The following is an 18,521-nucleotide window of genomic DNA, read 5'->3' on the forward strand; positions in this document are numbered from 1 at the left end:
AATGGATTCAATTTATTTTTTCTCACCCACCCTCACACAATACCCCATAATGACAAAGTGAAAACATGTTTAAAGAATTGTCTGGACATAAGAGTTTCTGGACACCCCTGAGTTAATACTTTATAGAAGCACCTTTAGCGGTGGTTACAGCTTTGAGTCGTCTTGGGTATGTCTGTATCAGCTTTGAGTCGTCTGGGTATGTCTGTATCAGCTTTGAGTCGTCTGGGTATGTCTGTATCAGCTTTGAGTCGTCTTGGGTATGTCTGTATCAGCTTTGAGTCATCTTGGGTATGTCTGTATCAGCTTTGAGTCGTCTGGGTATGTGTGTATCAGCTTTGAGTCGTCTTGGGTATGTCTGTATCAGCTTTGAGTCGTCTTGGGTATGTCTGTATCAGCTTTGTATCAGCTTTGAGTCTTGGGTATGTCTGTATCAGCTTTGAGTCGTCTTGGGTATGTCTGTATCAGCTTTCGTCTGGGTATGTGTGTATCAGCTTTGAGTCGTCTTGGGTATGTCTGTATCAGCTTTGAGTCGTCTTGGGTATGTCTGTATCAGCTTTGAGTCGTCTTGGGTATGTCTGTATCAGCTTTGAGTCGTCTTGGGTATGTCTGTATCAGCTTTGAGTCGTCTTGGGTATGTCTGTATCAGCTTTGAGTCGTCTTGGGTATGTCTGTATCAGCTTTGAGTCGTCTTGGGTATATCTGTATCAGCTTTGAGTCGACTTGGGTATGTCTGTATCAGCTTTGAGTCGACTTGGGTATGTCTGTATCAGCTTTGCACATCTGGATTTGGGTCTTCTCTCCCATTTATTCTTGGCAGATTTTCTCAAGCACTGTTATGTTAGATGGAGAGTGGCAGTGAACAGCAATCTTCAAGTCTTTCCACATATTTTCAATGGGATACAAGTCTGGCCTTTGGTTGTGCCTCTTAAGAACTTTCACATTCTTGTTCTGAAGCCATTCCAGCTTTGCTTTGGCTGTATGCTTGGGGTCAATGGCCTGTTGGAATGTAAATCTTTGCCACAGTCGAAGGTTGTTCTATCCTTACCAGTCTCCCAGTCTCTGCCACCGAAAAGCATTCCCATAGCATGATGCTGCCAGCACCATGCTTCATGGTAGGGATGGTTTTAGACATGCGATGAGCAGCGCCTGGCTTTGCATTCAGGCCAGAGAATTACATTTTTCAATCAGACCATTTTGCCTTGTGCTCTGAGTCTTTCTTGTGACTTTTTGCAAACTCCAGGCGTGCTGTCGTGTGCTTATTTTTTTAGGACTGGCTTCCGTCTGGCCGCTCTTCCAGATCGGTGGCAGGCTGGACAGACTGTTGTCCTTCTGGCAGGTTCTCCCATCTCAGTCAATGAACTCTGTAGTACTGTCTACTTGGGTTCTTGGTCACCTCCATGACCAAGGTCCTTCTTACCCGGAGGCTCAGTTTGGTCAGATGGCCAGCTCTAATCAGTCTGGGTAGTTCCATATGTTTTACTTTCCCAATGATGGAGACCACTGTGCTCTTGGAAACTTTCAACATTCTAGAAGTAGTTTTATACCCTTCCCCAGATATATGCCTCATCACAATTCTCTCTCTGAGATTTAAGAACATGTAACGGCAGATTTCCTCCTCTTCGTCTGAAGAGGAGTAAGGATCGGACCAAGATGCGGCGTGGTAAGTGTTCATGACGATTTTAATAAGAAAAGCACTGAACACTATGAAATACAAAAACAATAAACTAATACGTGAAATAACCAAAACGAAACAGTACCGTGTGGCGACAAACACTGACACAGGAAACAAACACCCACAAACCAACAGTGAAACCCAGGCTACTTAAATATGGTTCTCAATCAGGGACAACGATCAACAGCTGCCTCTGATTGAGAACCATATCAGGCCAGACACAGAAATAGAAAAAACAGACTGCCCACACCAACTCACGCCCTGACCATACTAAATAAAGACAAAACAAAGGAAATAAAGGTCAGAACGTGGACCCCACTTCACCATAGTTCTAGTGCGCCTCTTCGCCCGCCTCTGTGGCCTCTTTAAAGCGGCGACCCTCGCCACCGACCTTGGACTGGGGACCCTAGAAATGGGTCCCGAATAGGCGGGAGACTCCGGCTGCGCCGGACAAGCGGGTGACTCCGGCAGTGCCGGAGTGAAGTGCCGGAGCTGACTGACGGCTCTGGCAGGTCCTGGCTGGCTGGTGGCTCAGGACAGACTGGCGGCTCTGGCGGCTCCGGACAGGCGGGTGGCTCCGGACAGGCGGGCGGCTCCGGACAGGCGGGCGGCTCTGGCGGCTCCGGACAGGCGGGAGGCTCTGGCGGTGCCGGACAGGCGGGAGGCTCTGGCGGTGCCGGACAGGTGTGAGACCCTGTAGGCAGAGAACGGAGAGACAGCCTGGTGCGGGGGGCTGCCACCGGAGGGCTGGTGCGTGGAGGTGGCACTGGATAGACCGGACCGTGCAGGCGCACTGGAGCTCTTGAGCACCGAGCCTGCCCAACTTTACCTGGTTGAATGCTCCCCGTAGCCCACCAGTGCGGCCGTAGATCAACCGCTGCCTCTGATTGAGAACCATATCAGGCCAAACACAGAAATAGAAAAAACATAGAAACACAAATAGACTGCCCACCCCAACCCACACCCTGACCATACTAAATAAAGACAAAACAAAGGAAATAAAGGTCAGAACGTGACAGAACAGTTCCTTGGACTTCATGGTATAGTTTCTGCTCTGACACCTTGTATAGATAGACAGGTGTTTCTTTCTAAATCATGTCCAAACAAATGAATTGGCCACAGACTCCTATCAAGTTGTAGTGACATTTCAAGAATGATCAAAGGAAATTGTATGCACCAGAACTCAGTTTGTAGTGTTGTGAATACTTATGTAAATGAGACATTTCTGTATTTAATTTTCAATACATGTGCTAACATTTCATTATGGGGTATTGTGTGTAGATGGGTAAGGAAAAAATAATCAATTTAATAAATGTTGAATTCAGGCGGTAACACAACAAACTGTGGAATAGGTCAAGGGATATTAAGGCACTGTAAAGGACATTTGGAGAAAGATACAGATAATAGTATAGCACCAGGTTGTCTTTAAACCTAAACTGACCTCCCTTTACTTTCCCAGAGCTGGTCAATTCGTGTAAGGTCTGCTGCCGGGACAAAAATGGCACCTGCACTCCCTTCGTCAAAAAGGACCAGAACTTCCTGTATCTGCGCAAGGGGAAACCCTGCACCGTGGGCTTCTGTGATGAGGGCGTGAGTGACTGACCTCTTCCATTAGCATTGACCTTTCACCTCTACTCACACTGAATGGACTCTGCCTGTATTCAGAGTTTCAACACATTTCATGTCAATAAATCCACTTTAAAATAATAATAAAATACATTTTTACACGAAGAGAATGTTTTGAATAGATGGTATTGGTCCTACAGGGAGTGTTACCACGTTCTATTTAAATTGGCTGACAATTATGATATATTGATTTGTCTGTTTGTTTCAGGGCAAATGCATGAAGCAAGTCCAGGATGTGATCGAGAGGTTGTGGGATTTCATCGACAAGCTGGACATCAACACTTTCGGTGAGTTGGGATGCAATGTTGGCGTTAGACTAGCTTGGATGTCCAGTTGGACTAGCTTGGAGTTTATTTGAAAGGCTGGTTGAAGTTTGTCTTTTTCTCTCTCCCTCTTGTAGGGAAGATCCTGGCAGACAACATCGTGGCCTCAGTGGTGTTGTTCTCTCTGATTTTCTGGATCCCTCTCAGTATCCTGGTGCACTGTGTGGTGAGACACCTTACTGAGCATGTCTGTCTTTGCATGTTGTCCACTGTTGCTCAATTGGTGGAGCATGGCGCTTGCAACGCCAGGATAGTGGGTTCGATTCCCAGGACCACCGATAAGTGAAATGTATGCATGGATGATACTAAGTCGCTTTGGATGAAAGGGTCTTCATATTGGCATGTTGTATAATAATATTTGAAGCCCACCACATGGTTGATTTAAGACAAATTAATGTATCAGCTCCTGATACACTAATGACATGCTTTCTGTTTCATTACTGTAGGATAAAAATCTGGAGAAGGAGTATGAGAACACCAAGCCCAGCGTAAGTCTGTCACGTCATGATAAAACAAGAACTTCCCCGGCGTAAGTCTGCCACGTCATGATAAAACATGAACTTCCCCAGCGTAAGTCTGCCACGTCATGATAAAACATGAACTTCCCCGGCGTAAGTCTGCCACGTCATGATAAAACATGAACTTCCCCAGCGTAAGTCTGCCACGTCATGATAAAACATGAACTTCCCCGGCGTAAGTCTGTCACGTCACGATAAAACATGAACTTCCCCAGCGTAAGTCTGTCACGTCATGATAAAACATGAACTTCCCCAGCGTAAGTCTGCCACGTCATGATAAAACATGAACTTCCCCAGCGTAAGTCTGTCACGTCATGATAAAACATGAACTTCCCCGGCGTAAGTCTGTCATGACTATGCCATGAACTTCCCCAACATGAGTCCTATGCCCTCCCATGTTCACCACTGTCCACATGTTCTAGGTTTGAACTTTGAAGTCGCACTCACTATAACACGCTATCCCTTTTAGAGATCTCAGACTACGACAGAGCATGTTGTCTTTTCTTGCCCAGGGACCCCTGTCCAGGCAAACCGGAGACCCAGGGACCACCATCATATGTTAGCAAGGTCTTTTGTTAGCAGGTCTTTTCAGGTGAATGGCAAGGAGAAGTAATTCATAGATTTGGTAGATTTATTATTTTGACCTCCCCACATTATAATTAGAAAAGTAATTGTCAACTAACAGCCTTTTTATGTAGATAGGTAACTGAAAACACATTTTCTCTAATAGCAGCCATTTAGCTGGTTAGTCAAAGGTCGGCCATGTGTTGGCAAGATGTTTTTAAGGACTACAGATTGCATGACGTAAATGTAATTTCCGATTTGAGCCGACATATGCAGCGTTTACCGTGAATGCAGTCTAACGAAGGAACATTGCCTTTCAATCATGCTGTAAAGCTGAACTGGCGCGATACGGATTAAATAGAGTCGTAAGTCAAGAAAGCTTATCATCAGCCAGTGGCATTTGCCATGCCTAGTACTCGTGGGTGCTTTTTCAAAGCCTATGTCAAACGCCAGTGAGTGTGTCATTTGCTCAATATTAGAAGTTGAGAAAGGAAGTTGACATCATTAGAAAGAATATTTTCTCCTCTTTTCTACGGTGCATTTGGAAAGTATTCAGACCCCTTGACTTTTTCCACAATTTGTTATGTTAAGGCCTTATTCTAAAATTGATTAAATCATTTTATTCCCTCATCGATTTACACACAATAATGTCAAAGCACAAACATTTTAAACATTTTTAAATAAAAAATGGAAATATTACATTTACATAAGTATTCAGACCCTTTACTCAGTACTTTATTGAAGCACCTTTGGCAGCGATTACAGCCTCGAACCTTCTTGGGTATTTTTATTTCTTTGATTTATTTCACCTTTATTTAACCAGGTAGGCCAGTTGAGAACAAGTTCTCATTTACAACTGCGACTTGGCCAAGATAAAGCAAAAAAGTGCGACACAAACAACAACACAGAGTTACACATGGAATAAACAAACGTACAGTCAATACCACAGTAGAAAAGTCTATATACAGTGTGCGCAAATGAAGTAAGATTAGGGAGGTAAGGCAATAAATAGGCCATAGTGGTGAACTAACACTACAAGCTTGGCACACGTGTATTTGGGAAGTTTCTCCCATTCTTCTCTGCAGATCCTCTCAAGCTCTGTCAGGTTGGAGGGGGAGTGTTGCTGCACAGCTATTTTCAGGTCTCCAGAGATGTTCGATCCGGTTCAAGTCTGGGCTCTGGCTGGGCCACTCAAGGATATTCAGAGACTTGTCCCGAAGCCACTCCTGCGTTGTCTTGGTTGTGTGCTTAGGCTTGTTGACCTGTTGGAAGGTGAAACTTCGCCCCAGTCTAAGAACCTGCTCCAGAAAGCTCAGGACTTCATTAAGGATCTCTCTGTACTTTGTTCCGTTCATCTTTGCCTCGATCCTGACTAGTTTCCTAGTCTTGGTTTCGTCAGACCAGAGAATTTTGTTTCTCATGGTCTGAGAATCTTTAAATGCCTTTAGGCAAACTCCTAGCGGGCTGTCATGTGCCTTTTACTGAGGAAAAAAATATTTTACGAGCCACTTTTAACAATGCTACTTAATATAATGTTTACATACCCTACATTACTCATCTCATATATGTATATACTGTACTCTATAACATCTGGGGAGGCAGGGTAGCCTAGTGGTTAGAGTGGTGTACTAGTAACCTGAAGGTTGCAAGTTCAAACCCCCGAGCTGACAAGGTACAAATCTGTTGTTCTGCCCCAGGCAGTTAACCCACTGTTCCTAGGCTGTCATTGAAAATAAGAATTTGTTCTTAACTGACTTGCCTAGTTAAATAAATCTACTGCATCTTTATGAAATACACTAGCCACTTTAACTATGCCACTTTGTTTACACACCCTACATTACTCATCTCATATGTATATTACTCATCTCATAATGTATATACTGTACTCGATACCATCTACTGCTATGCCGTTCTGTACCATCACTCATTCATATCTTTATGTACATATTCTTTATCCTTTGACACTTGTGTGTTTTAGAATTGTTAGATTACTCGTTGGTTATTACTGCATTGTCGGAACTAGAAGCACAAGCATTTCGCTACACTCGCATTAACATCTGCTAACCATGTGTATGTGACAAATACATTTGATTTGAGGAGTGGCTTCTGTCTGGCCACTCTACCATAAAGGCCTGATTGGTGTAGTGCTGCAGAGATGGTTGTCCTTCTGGAAGGTTCTCTCATCTCCACAGAGGAACTCTGGTGCTCTGTCAAAGGGACCATCAGGTTCTTGGTCACCTCCCTGACCAATTAAATTTTGTAAGTTATTTTCACTGCATCAAGGATAATGTACACAAGACGTTTTGGCTTTACAGCTTTTTTCAGTGAGTAGGTATCATTTCAGAATTAAAAACAGCATTTGTAAAGAACAACAGATGGGCAGCAGGTGCTTCGAATCAGGGTTGCCACTCATCTGCCAATCAGGTATGTGGCTTTTCTGGTCTACCTGTATAGAAATGAGTCACTAAGAAATAAACACTTCTAGGGTATGGGAGCGGGCACGAAGGGCAACTCACAAATCAATTCCCCCAGGTGTCCGCTCACCTAAATGCATCAGATTGATGAGAGAGCCCACCACACTTGGGAAATAGGCCCACCCACAAAAGGTCTTTATTACAGACAGAAATACTCCTCAGTTTTATCAGCTGTCCAGGTGGCTGGTCTCAGACGATTCTGCAGGTGAAGAAGCCAGATGTGGAGGTCCTGGGCTGGCCTGGATACACGTGGTTGTGAGGCCGGTTGGACGTGCTGCCAAATTCTCTAAAACGACTTTGGAGGCAGCTTATTGTAGAGAAATTAACATTAAATTATCTGGAAACAGCTCTTGTGGACATTCCTACAGTCAGCATGCCAAGTGCACTCTCCCTCAACTTGAGATATGTGGCATTGTGTTGTGACAAAACTGCACGGTTTAGAGTGGCTTTTTATTGTCCCCAACACGCTATTTAATCAGCTTCTTGATATGCCACCTGTCAGGTAGATGGATTATCTTCACAAAGGAGAAATGCTCACTAACAGGGATGTAAACAAATTTGATCACAAAATTGGAGAAAAATTTGCTTTCTAAGATCTTTTATTTCAGCTCATGAAACAAACACTTTACATTTTGAAATACAGGATAAATAATAGTAACTGGGATATTTGAGTTACAATGACCTGTTCTGTCATGTTCCATTTGCATGTTTTGATTTAATCATTCCCTTAGAAAGTGCTGTTCATTTTAGTTGTTAGGCTTTAGTAGGCTTTTTATTTACTAGGCAAGTTAGTTAAGAACAAATACTTATTTTCAATGATGGCATAGGAACAGTGGGTTAACTGCCTGTTCAGGGGCAGAATGACAGATTTGTACTTTGTCAGCTCGGGGAGTTGAACTTGCAACCTTTTGGTTACTAGTCCAATGCTCTAACCACTAGGCTACCCTGCCGCCCTGCTTTAAAACAACATCCACAATGACCATGTTTTCCATTCGTTTTCAAACTTGTTGAACTTTCTTCAAATTGATCAATCACAGTAAGTTGAGTTTTTAAAAGCAGTGTTTTGATGATGGTTGTTGTGATTTTCGATTGTATTACATTGATGTCAGAGTGGTTAGAGGGACAATCAAGTCCTGAGTACCAGGCCATTAGCGACCTGATGATCATTAGTGAGTTGGGTACTACCAATACATGTCCAGAGTGGATAAGAGGATATCACCATGACTCAACGGTCACGTCAAATTTTACTGCAGTCATGACTCATGACTGCCGGTGTGGCGGTAATACGGCCACTGCAACAGCCCTAGCCTAACCCTGACCCTATCCCAGATCCCCCTGTTGAGCCTGACTCTAGCCCGGATCCCCTAGATCTGAAAGGACCTCATAGTTGTAAGCAGTATGGGGTGAAGATTCCACCAAGCCTGTAAGAGAGCAAGTTGGCATGAGAACCATATGCTATTACCCATTGAATCTTTTCACATTTACACGAAGTGCCTAGGGGCAAGAGTTTAGGAATGAATTTGAAACTGGGCTGTAGTTGGCCTAGAAGCGGCATGAATGAGTTCCAGATGGTAGTACGTCTGATGGCCTCACAGGGCTCACTTGAAAAATAAATCTCATATTACTTCCCTGGTGAAATAAAGGATAAATAATAGTAAACTGAGAATTCCGTTACAATGAGCTGTTCTGCCCCCCCAAAGCCTTGGCCCCTCGCGGAACTGCAGCGGATGGTGAAGGTACCTGTATTTGGTACAGCTCCACCTTTTAGAGGAGTGGGTTTGGGGGGGGAGGGCGGGGCCAGGGTGCATGGTGCCGGCGTGTCACAAGGATGCGCGATGTATGTGAGGAGAAGAGCCGTGTTGTCTTTATAATAGGCAGAGTGTAGACCTTGTTTGGAGCCAGAGTGTCTGAGTTGTTTGTTTTTGGGCTATTCAGTTGTAATGGTGTGACCAGACCATTAAAGATCAACTGAATTGAGTTCAAAAGGATACAGTCAGGCAGTGGATTAGTCAAACACAAACCTGACCCGGCTGTCCTCCTGTCCCCCCTCAGAAAGCAGAGATGCTGAGCAGCCTCGAGACGGCCTCTGTTGTCGTCATCAAGCCATCTACGCCTCCAACCTCCTCCTCCGGCACTCGGATTCTTCTCCACTCCCTCCCTTCTCTACCCCCAACGGGCCCACCTGCCTCAGGCAGCATCAGTGCCCCAGGCTTGGCTTCTGGCCCTGGCCCGGGAAGTGGGGTGGTCGTGGTGGGGGAGGGCCCGCGGATGGCCACCATACAGGAGGATCCCAGCTGCGATTCTCACCTCGACCCGGATGAAGACGACTTCCCTCCACCCGGAGGCTCCAACGCCACCAAGTCATCTTACGAGGACCTGACGGCAGAGCGGAGCACGCCGTGGTCGGGCAGCCACGACAAGCCCCGCCTCGAGGCAAACCTATATGGTGAACAGTAAAGAGTCCCAGTGCTGAGGGAACATGTTTGTACAGTGGGGCAAAAAAGTATTCAGTCAGCCATCAATTGTGCAAGTTCTCCCACTTAAAAAGATGAGGCCTGTAATTTTCATCATAGGTACACTTTAACTATGACAGACAAAATGAGAGAAAAAATCCAGAATATTACATTGTAGGATTTTTTATGAATTTATTTGCAAATGATGGTGGAAAATAAGTATTTGGTCACCTACAAACAAGCAAGATTTCTGGCTCTCACAGACCTGTAACTTCTTCTTTAAGAGGCTCCTCTGTCCTCCACTCGTTACCTGTATTAATGGCACCTGTTTGACCTTGTTATCAGTATAAAAGACACACTCCAAACTCCACTATGGCCAAGACCAAAGAGCTGTCAAAGGACACCAGAAACAAAATTGTAGACCTGCACCAGGCTGGGAAGACTGAATCTGCAATTGGTAAGCAGCTTGGTTTGAAGAAATCAACTGTGGGAGCAATTATTAGGAAATGGAAGACATACAAGACCACTGATAATCTTCCTCGATCTGGGGCTCCACGCAAGATCTCACCCCGTGGGGTTAAAATGATCAAAAGAACGATGAGCAAAAATCCCAGAACCACACAGGGGGACCTAGTGAATGACCTGCAGAGAGCTGAGACCAAAATAACAAAGCCTACTATCAGTAACACACTACGCCGCCAGGGACTCAAATCCTGCAGTGCCAGACGTGTCCCCCTGCTTAAGCCAGTACATGTCCAGGCCCCTGAAGTTTGCTAGAGAGCATTTGGATGATCCAGAAGAAGATTGGGAGAACGTCATATGGTCAGATGAAACCAAAATATAACTTTTTGGTAAAAACTCAACTCGTCTTGTTTGGAGGACAAAGAATGCTGAGTTGCATCCAAAGAACACCATACCTACTGTGAAGCATGGGGGTGGGAACATCATGCTTTGGGGCTGTTTTTCTGCAAAGGGACCAGGACGACTGATCCGTGTAAAGGAAAGAATGAATGGGGCCATGTATCGTGAGATTTTGAGTGAAAACTTCCTTCCATCAGCATGGGCGTTGAAGATGAAACATGGCTGGGTCTTTCAGCATGACAATGACCCCAAACACACCGCCCGGGCTACGAAGGAGTGGCTTCGTAAGAAGCATTTCAAGGTCCTGGAGTGGCCTAGCCAGTCTCCAGATCTCAACCCCATAGAAAATCTTTGGAGGGAGTTGAAAGTCCATGTTGCCCAGCAATAGCCCCAAAACATCACTGCTCTAGGGGAGATCTGCATGGAGGAATGGGCCAAAATACCAGCAACAGTGTGTGAAGACGTTTGACCTCTGTCATTGCCAACAAAGGGTATATAACAAAGTATTGTGAAACTTTTGTTATGGACCAAATACTTATTTTCCACCATAATTTGCAAATAAATTTATTCAAAATCCTACAATGTGATTTTCTGGATTTTTTCCCCTCATTTTGTCTGTCATAGTTGAAGTGTACCTATGATGAAAACTACAGGCCTAATCTTTTTAAGTGGGAGAACTTGCACAATTGGTGGCTGACTAAATACCTTTTTGCCCCACTGTATATATACACACAGCCATGGGCATGTACATGCAAACACACGTGTGTACACACACAATTTTACGCGAGGGAACATAGTCTAGAGTAGATAGATGCATGCATGCATACGGACACACCACATATAGAAGAAGCATGCATACATGACTAAACTATAGTACCCACACACTGTTATAGTACACACAAACATCCACTCCTAGAAGGGACTGGAATACTGGTTACACAGCACTGGTTGGAGTTCATAGAACAACACCGTTTCTTGTAGAGCTCTTAAATAAAGCACTGTGGGGTTAGCTACATCCTAGATTTTATAAGGTCAATTTGGAAGACTCCCATACAACCAAAACAGTAGGTGTTTGTGAGTAGTAGTGCTCTGATGCAAGTGACTGCAGTTTAGAATAGCCTAGATACTGAATGATTTGTGTGTGTGTTGTGGGGAAGAAATAATTTGTGCCTTGTTAGTTTCAAGAGTCAAAGCCAAGTGGCACCACTCACTCCGATACAGGCCAGACTGACCGATACACAGGCCAGACTGACCGATACACAGGCCAGACTGACCGATACAGGCCAGACAGTCTTTGGAGTTGTTATTTTGAATGACTTGACTAACAGCTGTCAGAATGGGTTGATTGATAGACAGCTGGGCCAGTTGATTTACCACTGCCGCGACTCTACGGCTATTGGTTACGCATGTGGTTGGGTTAGAGTGCCAGTGTTAAAAGGAATCATGCTAAGGTCAAATAACTGAAAAATTTGTTTGTTTAAATGTTTAAAGGCCCAGTGCAGTCAACATGTGATTATTCCTGTGTTTTATATGTATTAGGTTAGATTAATACTTTTAAAATGATGATATCCTTTTTAGTGTGAGAGCTGTTTAAAAAGATCGCCTGAAGTGTCAGCCTGTTTTGGTGGGATTTAGTTTTGGCCTGCCTGGCAGTTAATTAGTTAATAGTCCAATAAGGAAGAGTTCCAAGCCTCTCCTCCAACAGCTAGTTTTCAGTTTTCCCCTCCCTACTCAGACCACACCCAGACAGTCCTAGCAAAATTCTTAAGTATTAAAAGTAAATAGTTTCAAATTCCTTATATTAAGCAAAGCACAGGGCACCGGTTTTTAGGATTGTTATTTTTATTATGTACATTTTTTACACGGATAGCCAGGTGCACACATCACTTACAAATGAAGCATGTGTTTAGTGAGTCCGTCAGACCAGAGGTAGTAGGGATGATCAGAGATGTTCTCTTGATAAGCGTTCAAAATGTAACAAGTACTTTTGGGTGTCAGGGAAAGTGTATGGAGTAAAAAGTAAATTTCTTTAGGAATGTAGTAAAGTAAAAGTTGTTCAAGTGTTTTTTACTTTACACCATTGCCCAAAGTATTTTATTTGAAGCTGGTGTACAGAACCGAAAGTAGGACCCAAAAATGAAACAATTATGACAGATTTGTAACACACATATCTATGTGAATTTGGATGGGTTTCCCAAAAAACGAATATATTGCAGCTTTAATTGTTAGCCAGAAATGATTAAAAATGACTGCATTGGACCTTGTTAATGTTATCTTTCCATTGTCACATCAGTAAGACAATGTTTTTCATTATTTGCCTTTATTTCTGATATTCTGTGTTTTTTACCTTGTTAATTGGTTGTGAATATGTTTCTAGTCCTCCTTATCACCATGGTTTGTCTTCCAAGTTTGAACTTCATCTGTTTGAAATTTTGGCAATTATTTTGGGTGATGCCTAACATACCTACTACTATCGACAAAGTAATTCAGCTGTGAAATGGATGCCAAAGGGTATTGTTAAAAAGTTTCTAATGTTGCAGAGGAAGGCATTATTTTCTAGTAATTGCAACCAAACAGGCACTGAGTGTCAGGCTGTGTTTACACGGGCAGTCTATTTCTGATCTTTTGCCAATATTTTGCCCATAATTGAGCAAAAGATCAGAATTGGGTTGCCTGTGTAAATGAAGCTAGTAGTTAGGCTGGGCTGGATACTTCATCGGACCTTGGCCTACCGAATATCAATTTATCAGTTGTACTGTATGCCTCCACTGAAGTATTGGTTCTGTTTCATTTGTAGTGAAATAATGATGGACCGTTTTGATATTTGTGTATGGCCTTATGCTGGTACAATGGGCTATTAACCTTTTCAACTTCAATCTGAAGTTTGCAATTCATGCAAGTCATTTATTTGACAATTTACTCAACACATTGGATGATGAGGGACTGTTAGAGCAGTGCAGACATTCTATGCAGTCAGATGTTTGTAGACCAACTTCTGTTTTTTTTAATCTGAAAAAAAGACTCGTGCCTTATTTCATAAATGGAGTGTTTCTGTTTTATATCTCGCCTCATTTCTCTAGTTATACAGTGGCTTCAGAGTATTCACACCCCATTCACCTTTTCCACATTTTGTTGTGACAAAGTGGGATTCAAAAGGTTTAATTGCCATTGTCCAAAGAAAAAATGAATGAAAAATCAAATACTAATATCTAGAATAAGTATTCAACCCCCTGATTCAATACATGTTAGAATCAACGTTGGTAGCGATTAAAGCTGTGAGTCTTTAACACCTGGATTCTGCAACATTTACCCATTTTTAAAAAATGTATTATTATTTTAAAAAATTCTTCAAGCTCTGTCAAATTGGTGGTTGTTCATTGCTAGACAACCATTTTTAGGTCTTGCCATAGATTTTCGGTCACTCAGGAGCATTCAGTCTTCTTGGTGAGCAACTCCAGTGTAGACTTCACCTTGTGTTTTAGGTTATTGTCTTGCTGAAAGGTAAATTCATTTCCCAGTGTCTGTGGAAAGCAGACTAAACCAGGTTTTTCTCTAGGATTTTGCCTGTGCGTATCTCCATTCAATTTTGCGTATCTCCAAGTCCTTAACGATTACAAGCATACCCATAACATGATGTAGCCATCACTATGCTTGAAAATATGGAGCGTGGTAAAAGAAACCGTTACACAGAAAGAAAGCATGTGAACAGTACAATACACATCGTTGTCCAGTCACCTTGAAATAAAACATTTAAAAAGGAAGCTACATGATTAACTTCTTGTCCTGAATAAAAAGTGTTAATTGCTTTATCACATGTATTTGCATTATTATTTTAGTGCCTTGTTGCAATAATGTTTTGGAATATTTGAATTCTGTACAGGCTTCTTGTCACTCTGTCAGTTAGGTTAGTAATGTGGAGTAACTAACCTACAACGTTGTTGTCATCTTCAGTTTTCTCTTATCACAGCCATTAAACTCTTAACTGGCCTCATGGTGAAATCCCTGAGTTAGGTAGGACACCTGTATCTTTGTAGTGACTGGATGTATTGATACTCCATCCAAAGTGTAATTAATAACTTCTTCATGCTCAAAAGTATATTCAATGTCTGCTTTTTTATTTTTACCCATCTACCAATCGGTGCCCTTTTTTTGGAAAACCTCCCTGACCTTTGTGGTTGAATCCGTCAGCGATGACGTAGTCATTGAAAAATCATGTTGCACATGCCACTTATGTGACTTATGCACATTTTTACTCCTGAACTTATTTAGGCCATAACAGGTTGAGTACTTATTGACTCAAGACATTTCAGCTTTTCATTTCATTAATTTGTCAAATATATATTTTTAACTTGTGTGTAGGCCGTTCAATGTAATCCATTTTAAATTCAGGCTGTAACATAACAAAAGCTGGAAAAGTCCAGGGGTGTGAATACTTTCTGATGGCCCTGTATGTCCTGTCAGCAAAGGGAATAGGTCTATCACCCAGCTGGAACTCATGTTTACTAATGTTGCCTGTTAGCTGGCATGGGAAGTGTTGTCCTAAGCACCACTTGGTGTTGGAGTATTCGTGTGCCAATGATAAATGAATACATATCGGCTTGTGGAACGTTACTCTAAAATATTGTTTTATATTGTCTGTTCACCGTTTCCTGTATATTAGGCAATAAGTACTTCTATATGTTCATTCTGATGAAAGGGGGAATATGTGTCTTGCTTGTGGGTCAAGGGCATTCTGCAGCTTTGCTATGACTTTGGACTAGTATGGTCTGGATACATCTTTAGCATGTACCTAAGTCCATAGTATTAGCTCTGTAGGAGATGTGAGGAGGAAACTCCTTGAATCACGTATTCTTCCTGTGTCCTATGTTCATTTTTAGGGTGTATTAAATTATCTGGATGAATAAATAAATGCCTCTATGCTAATAAATGTGTACACCAACTTAATGTGCCCTCATGCTTACGGTGAAACAAGAATAACATTATTTAAAACATATTTATTGTGCATTTCAACACAGGTCTCAGGAAATCTAAACATGTTTTTTTAATGTGTTATACATTTCCATTTTGTAATGGCATGAAGACCGATTTCACTCCTTTCAGTCCTGTACCCCCTGGCCTATCCCATTACCAGCCCCTACTACCCTTATAGAACCGACCCTTTCCCATCGGTGGACCGGATGGTTCATCTCTCTGCCCTTCCACTCTCACTTGGTACCCAGCAGGGTCTACGTCTCCCCAGTAAGGCAGGATGAAGGGCAGCTCATACACCGTGCCCTCCAGGAGCTTCTACAGGTGCTGAGCCACAAACTGGTTGCCCTTCTCAAAAGTGCGGTTTGGTGGGGTGGAGGGGGGGGGGGGGGGGGAGGCACTACAGCATTCATCCTCAAAATGCAACATCTGTTTGAGGCCACAGTATGTGTTGGACCCCAGTAAGTCTAGCTGTCGCCATTGGCGTCGGCTAATGGGGATCCAAACTGCGTCTGGAAGCAACGTCAGCACAATAACTGTTCTACGGAAGTTTAATGAAATGGTTTTCCATGGCCGAGCAGCCGCACACAAGCCTAAGATCACCATGCGCAATGCCAAGTGTCCGCTGTAGTGGTGTAAAACTTGTCGCCATTGGACCCTGGAAAAGCGTTCTTTGGAGTGATGAATCATGCTTCACCATCTGGCAATCTGATGTATGAATATGGGTTTGGTGGTTGCTAGGAGACTGCTACCTACCCCAATGCATAGTGCCAACTGTAAAGTTTCGTGGAGGAGGAATAATGGTTTGGGGCTGTTTTTCATAGTTCGGGCAAGGCCCCTTAGTTCCAGTGAAGGGAAATCTTAACGCTACAGCATACAATGACATTTTAGACAATTCTGTGCTTCCAACTTTGTGGTAACAGTTTGGGGAAGGCCCCTTTCTTGTTTCAGCATGACAATGCCCCCATGCACAAAGCAAGGTCCATACAGAAATGGTTTGGCGAGATTGGCGAGGAAGAACTTGACTAGCCTGCACAGAGCCCTGACATCAACCCGAATCAAACACCTTTGTGGTGAATTGGAACGCCGACTGCAAGCGAGGCCTAATCGCCCAACATCAGTGCCCGACCTCTCTAATGTTTTTATGGATGAATGGAAGCAAGTCCCCACAGCAATGTTACAATTTCTAGAGGAAAGACTTCCCAGAAGAATGGAGGCTATTATACCAGCAAAGGGGGGGGGACCAACTCCAATGAGATATTCGACAAGCAGGTGTCCACATACTTTTGGTCATGTAGTGGACCTGGTGGATGTGTGTTCTTTAACCTTTCGGGATGCACAAGCTATTCGCTACACCCGCAATAAAATCAGATAAATATGTGTACGTGATCAATCATTTGTTATTGCCCCGTGCTAGTCGGAACTAGGCATAGTCTCAGGAAGTTGGCACGTTGAGGGTGTTGCAGCACCCCCTCAAAAATCAGAATAAAATATATAAACTCAGCTAAAAAGAAACGTCCCTTTTTCAGGACCCTGTCTTTCAAAGATAATTCGTAAAAATCCAAATAACGTCACAGATCTTCATTGTGAAGGGTTTAAACACTATTTCCCATGCTTGTTCAATGAACCATGAACAATTAATGAACATGCACCTGTGGAACGGTCATTAAGACACGAACAGCTTACAGACGGTAGGCAATTAAGGTCACAGTTATGAAAAGTTAGGACACTAAAGAGGCCTTTCTACTGACTGAAAAACACCAAAAGAAAGATGCCCACAATCCCTGCTCATCTGCGTGAACGTGCCTTAGGCATGCTGCAAGGAGGCATGAGGACTGCACTTGTGGCCAGGGCAATAAATTGCAATATCGGTACTGTGAGATGCCCAAGACAGCGCTACAGGGAGACAGGACGGACAGCTGATCGTTCTCGCAGTGGCAGACCACGTGTAACAACACCTGCACAGGATCAGTACATCCGAAGATCACGCCTGCAGGGCAGGTACAGGATGGCAACAATAACTGCCCGAGTTACACCAGGAACGCACAATCCCTCCATCAGTGCTCAGACTGTCTGCAATAGGCTGAGAGAGGCTGGACTGAGGGCTTGTAGGCCTGTTGTAAGGCAGGTCCTCACCAGACATCACCGGCAACAACGTTGCCTATGGGCACTTGGTACCCGCCCTGCAGGCTCAACCTGACATGACCTTCCAGCATGACAATGCCACCAGCCATACTGCTCGTTCTGTGTGTGATTTCCTGCTAGACAGGAATGTCAGTGTTCTGCCATGGCCAGCGAAAGAGCCCGGATCTCAATCCTATTGAGCACGTCTGGGACCTGTTGGATCGGAGGGTGAGGGCAAGGTCCATTCCTCACAGAAATGTCTGGTAACTTGCAGGTTAGATCGTATGCTATCCATTTGTTGTTTGTATGCTGTTCTTTGTATGACATTTTAATATTTGATTATTAACCAATGATATTAGGCCACTCCTGGCCATGATTACAGACACCTGTGTCTTTTGACACTATATAAACAAGTCATCCTGCAGTGTTTGTGATTATACCCTGATGAAGACAGCTTGGCTGTCGAAACGTTGGTAATTACATTTTTGCATCTGAGCTCCTAGAGTGTGCGGCTCTCTTTTATTTTCATGGTAACTTGCAGGTGCCTTGGTGGAAGAGTGGGGTAACATCTCACGGCAAGAACTGGCAAATCTGGTGCAGTCCATGAGGAGGAGATGCACTGCAGAACTTAATGTAGCTGATGGCCACACAAGATACTGACTGTTACTTTTGATTTGGACCCTCCCTTTGTTCAGGGACACATTATTCCATTTCTGTTAGTCACATATCTGTGGAACTTGTTGAGTTTATGTCTCAGTTGTTAATCTTGTTGTGTTAATACAAATATTTACACATGTTAAGTTTGCTGAAAATAAACACAGTTGACAGTGAGAAGATGTTTATTTTTTTGCTGTTTTTGCTGAATATATATTGTTGACCAATTCCAACACTCTCTCATTGACTTCCATACAAAAACTCCTCGCTTGATGAGCGAAAGA

General features: G+C 43.3%; 1 protein-coding gene across 1 annotated transcript in view; it reads left to right on the top strand.

Moving 5' to 3' along the window:
* The window catches only part of LOC135508399 (disintegrin and metalloproteinase domain-containing protein 17-like), a 36,498-nt gene extending 21,068 nt beyond the window's left edge, over positions 1–15,430 (top strand). Inside the window, exons 15-19 of the mRNA XM_064928554.1 lie at positions 3,132–3,262; positions 3,507–3,585; positions 3,699–3,787; positions 4,068–4,109; positions 9,230–15,430. Of these exons, the coding sequence (XP_064784626.1) occupies positions 3,132–3,262; positions 3,507–3,585; positions 3,699–3,787; positions 4,068–4,109; positions 9,230–9,634 (746 nt within the window). The 3' untranslated portion in view covers positions 9,635–15,430. The remainder of the gene's footprint in view (positions 1–3,131; positions 3,263–3,506; positions 3,586–3,698; positions 3,788–4,067; positions 4,110–9,229) is intronic.
* Positions 15,431–18,521: the final 3,091 nt, after the last annotated feature.

This window comes from Oncorhynchus masou, chromosome 21 (assembly GCF_036934945.1).
Source record: "Oncorhynchus masou masou isolate Uvic2021 chromosome 21, UVic_Omas_1.1, whole genome shotgun sequence".
NCBI classification, from domain to species: Eukaryota; Metazoa; Chordata; class Actinopteri; order Salmoniformes; family Salmonidae; genus Oncorhynchus; species Oncorhynchus masou.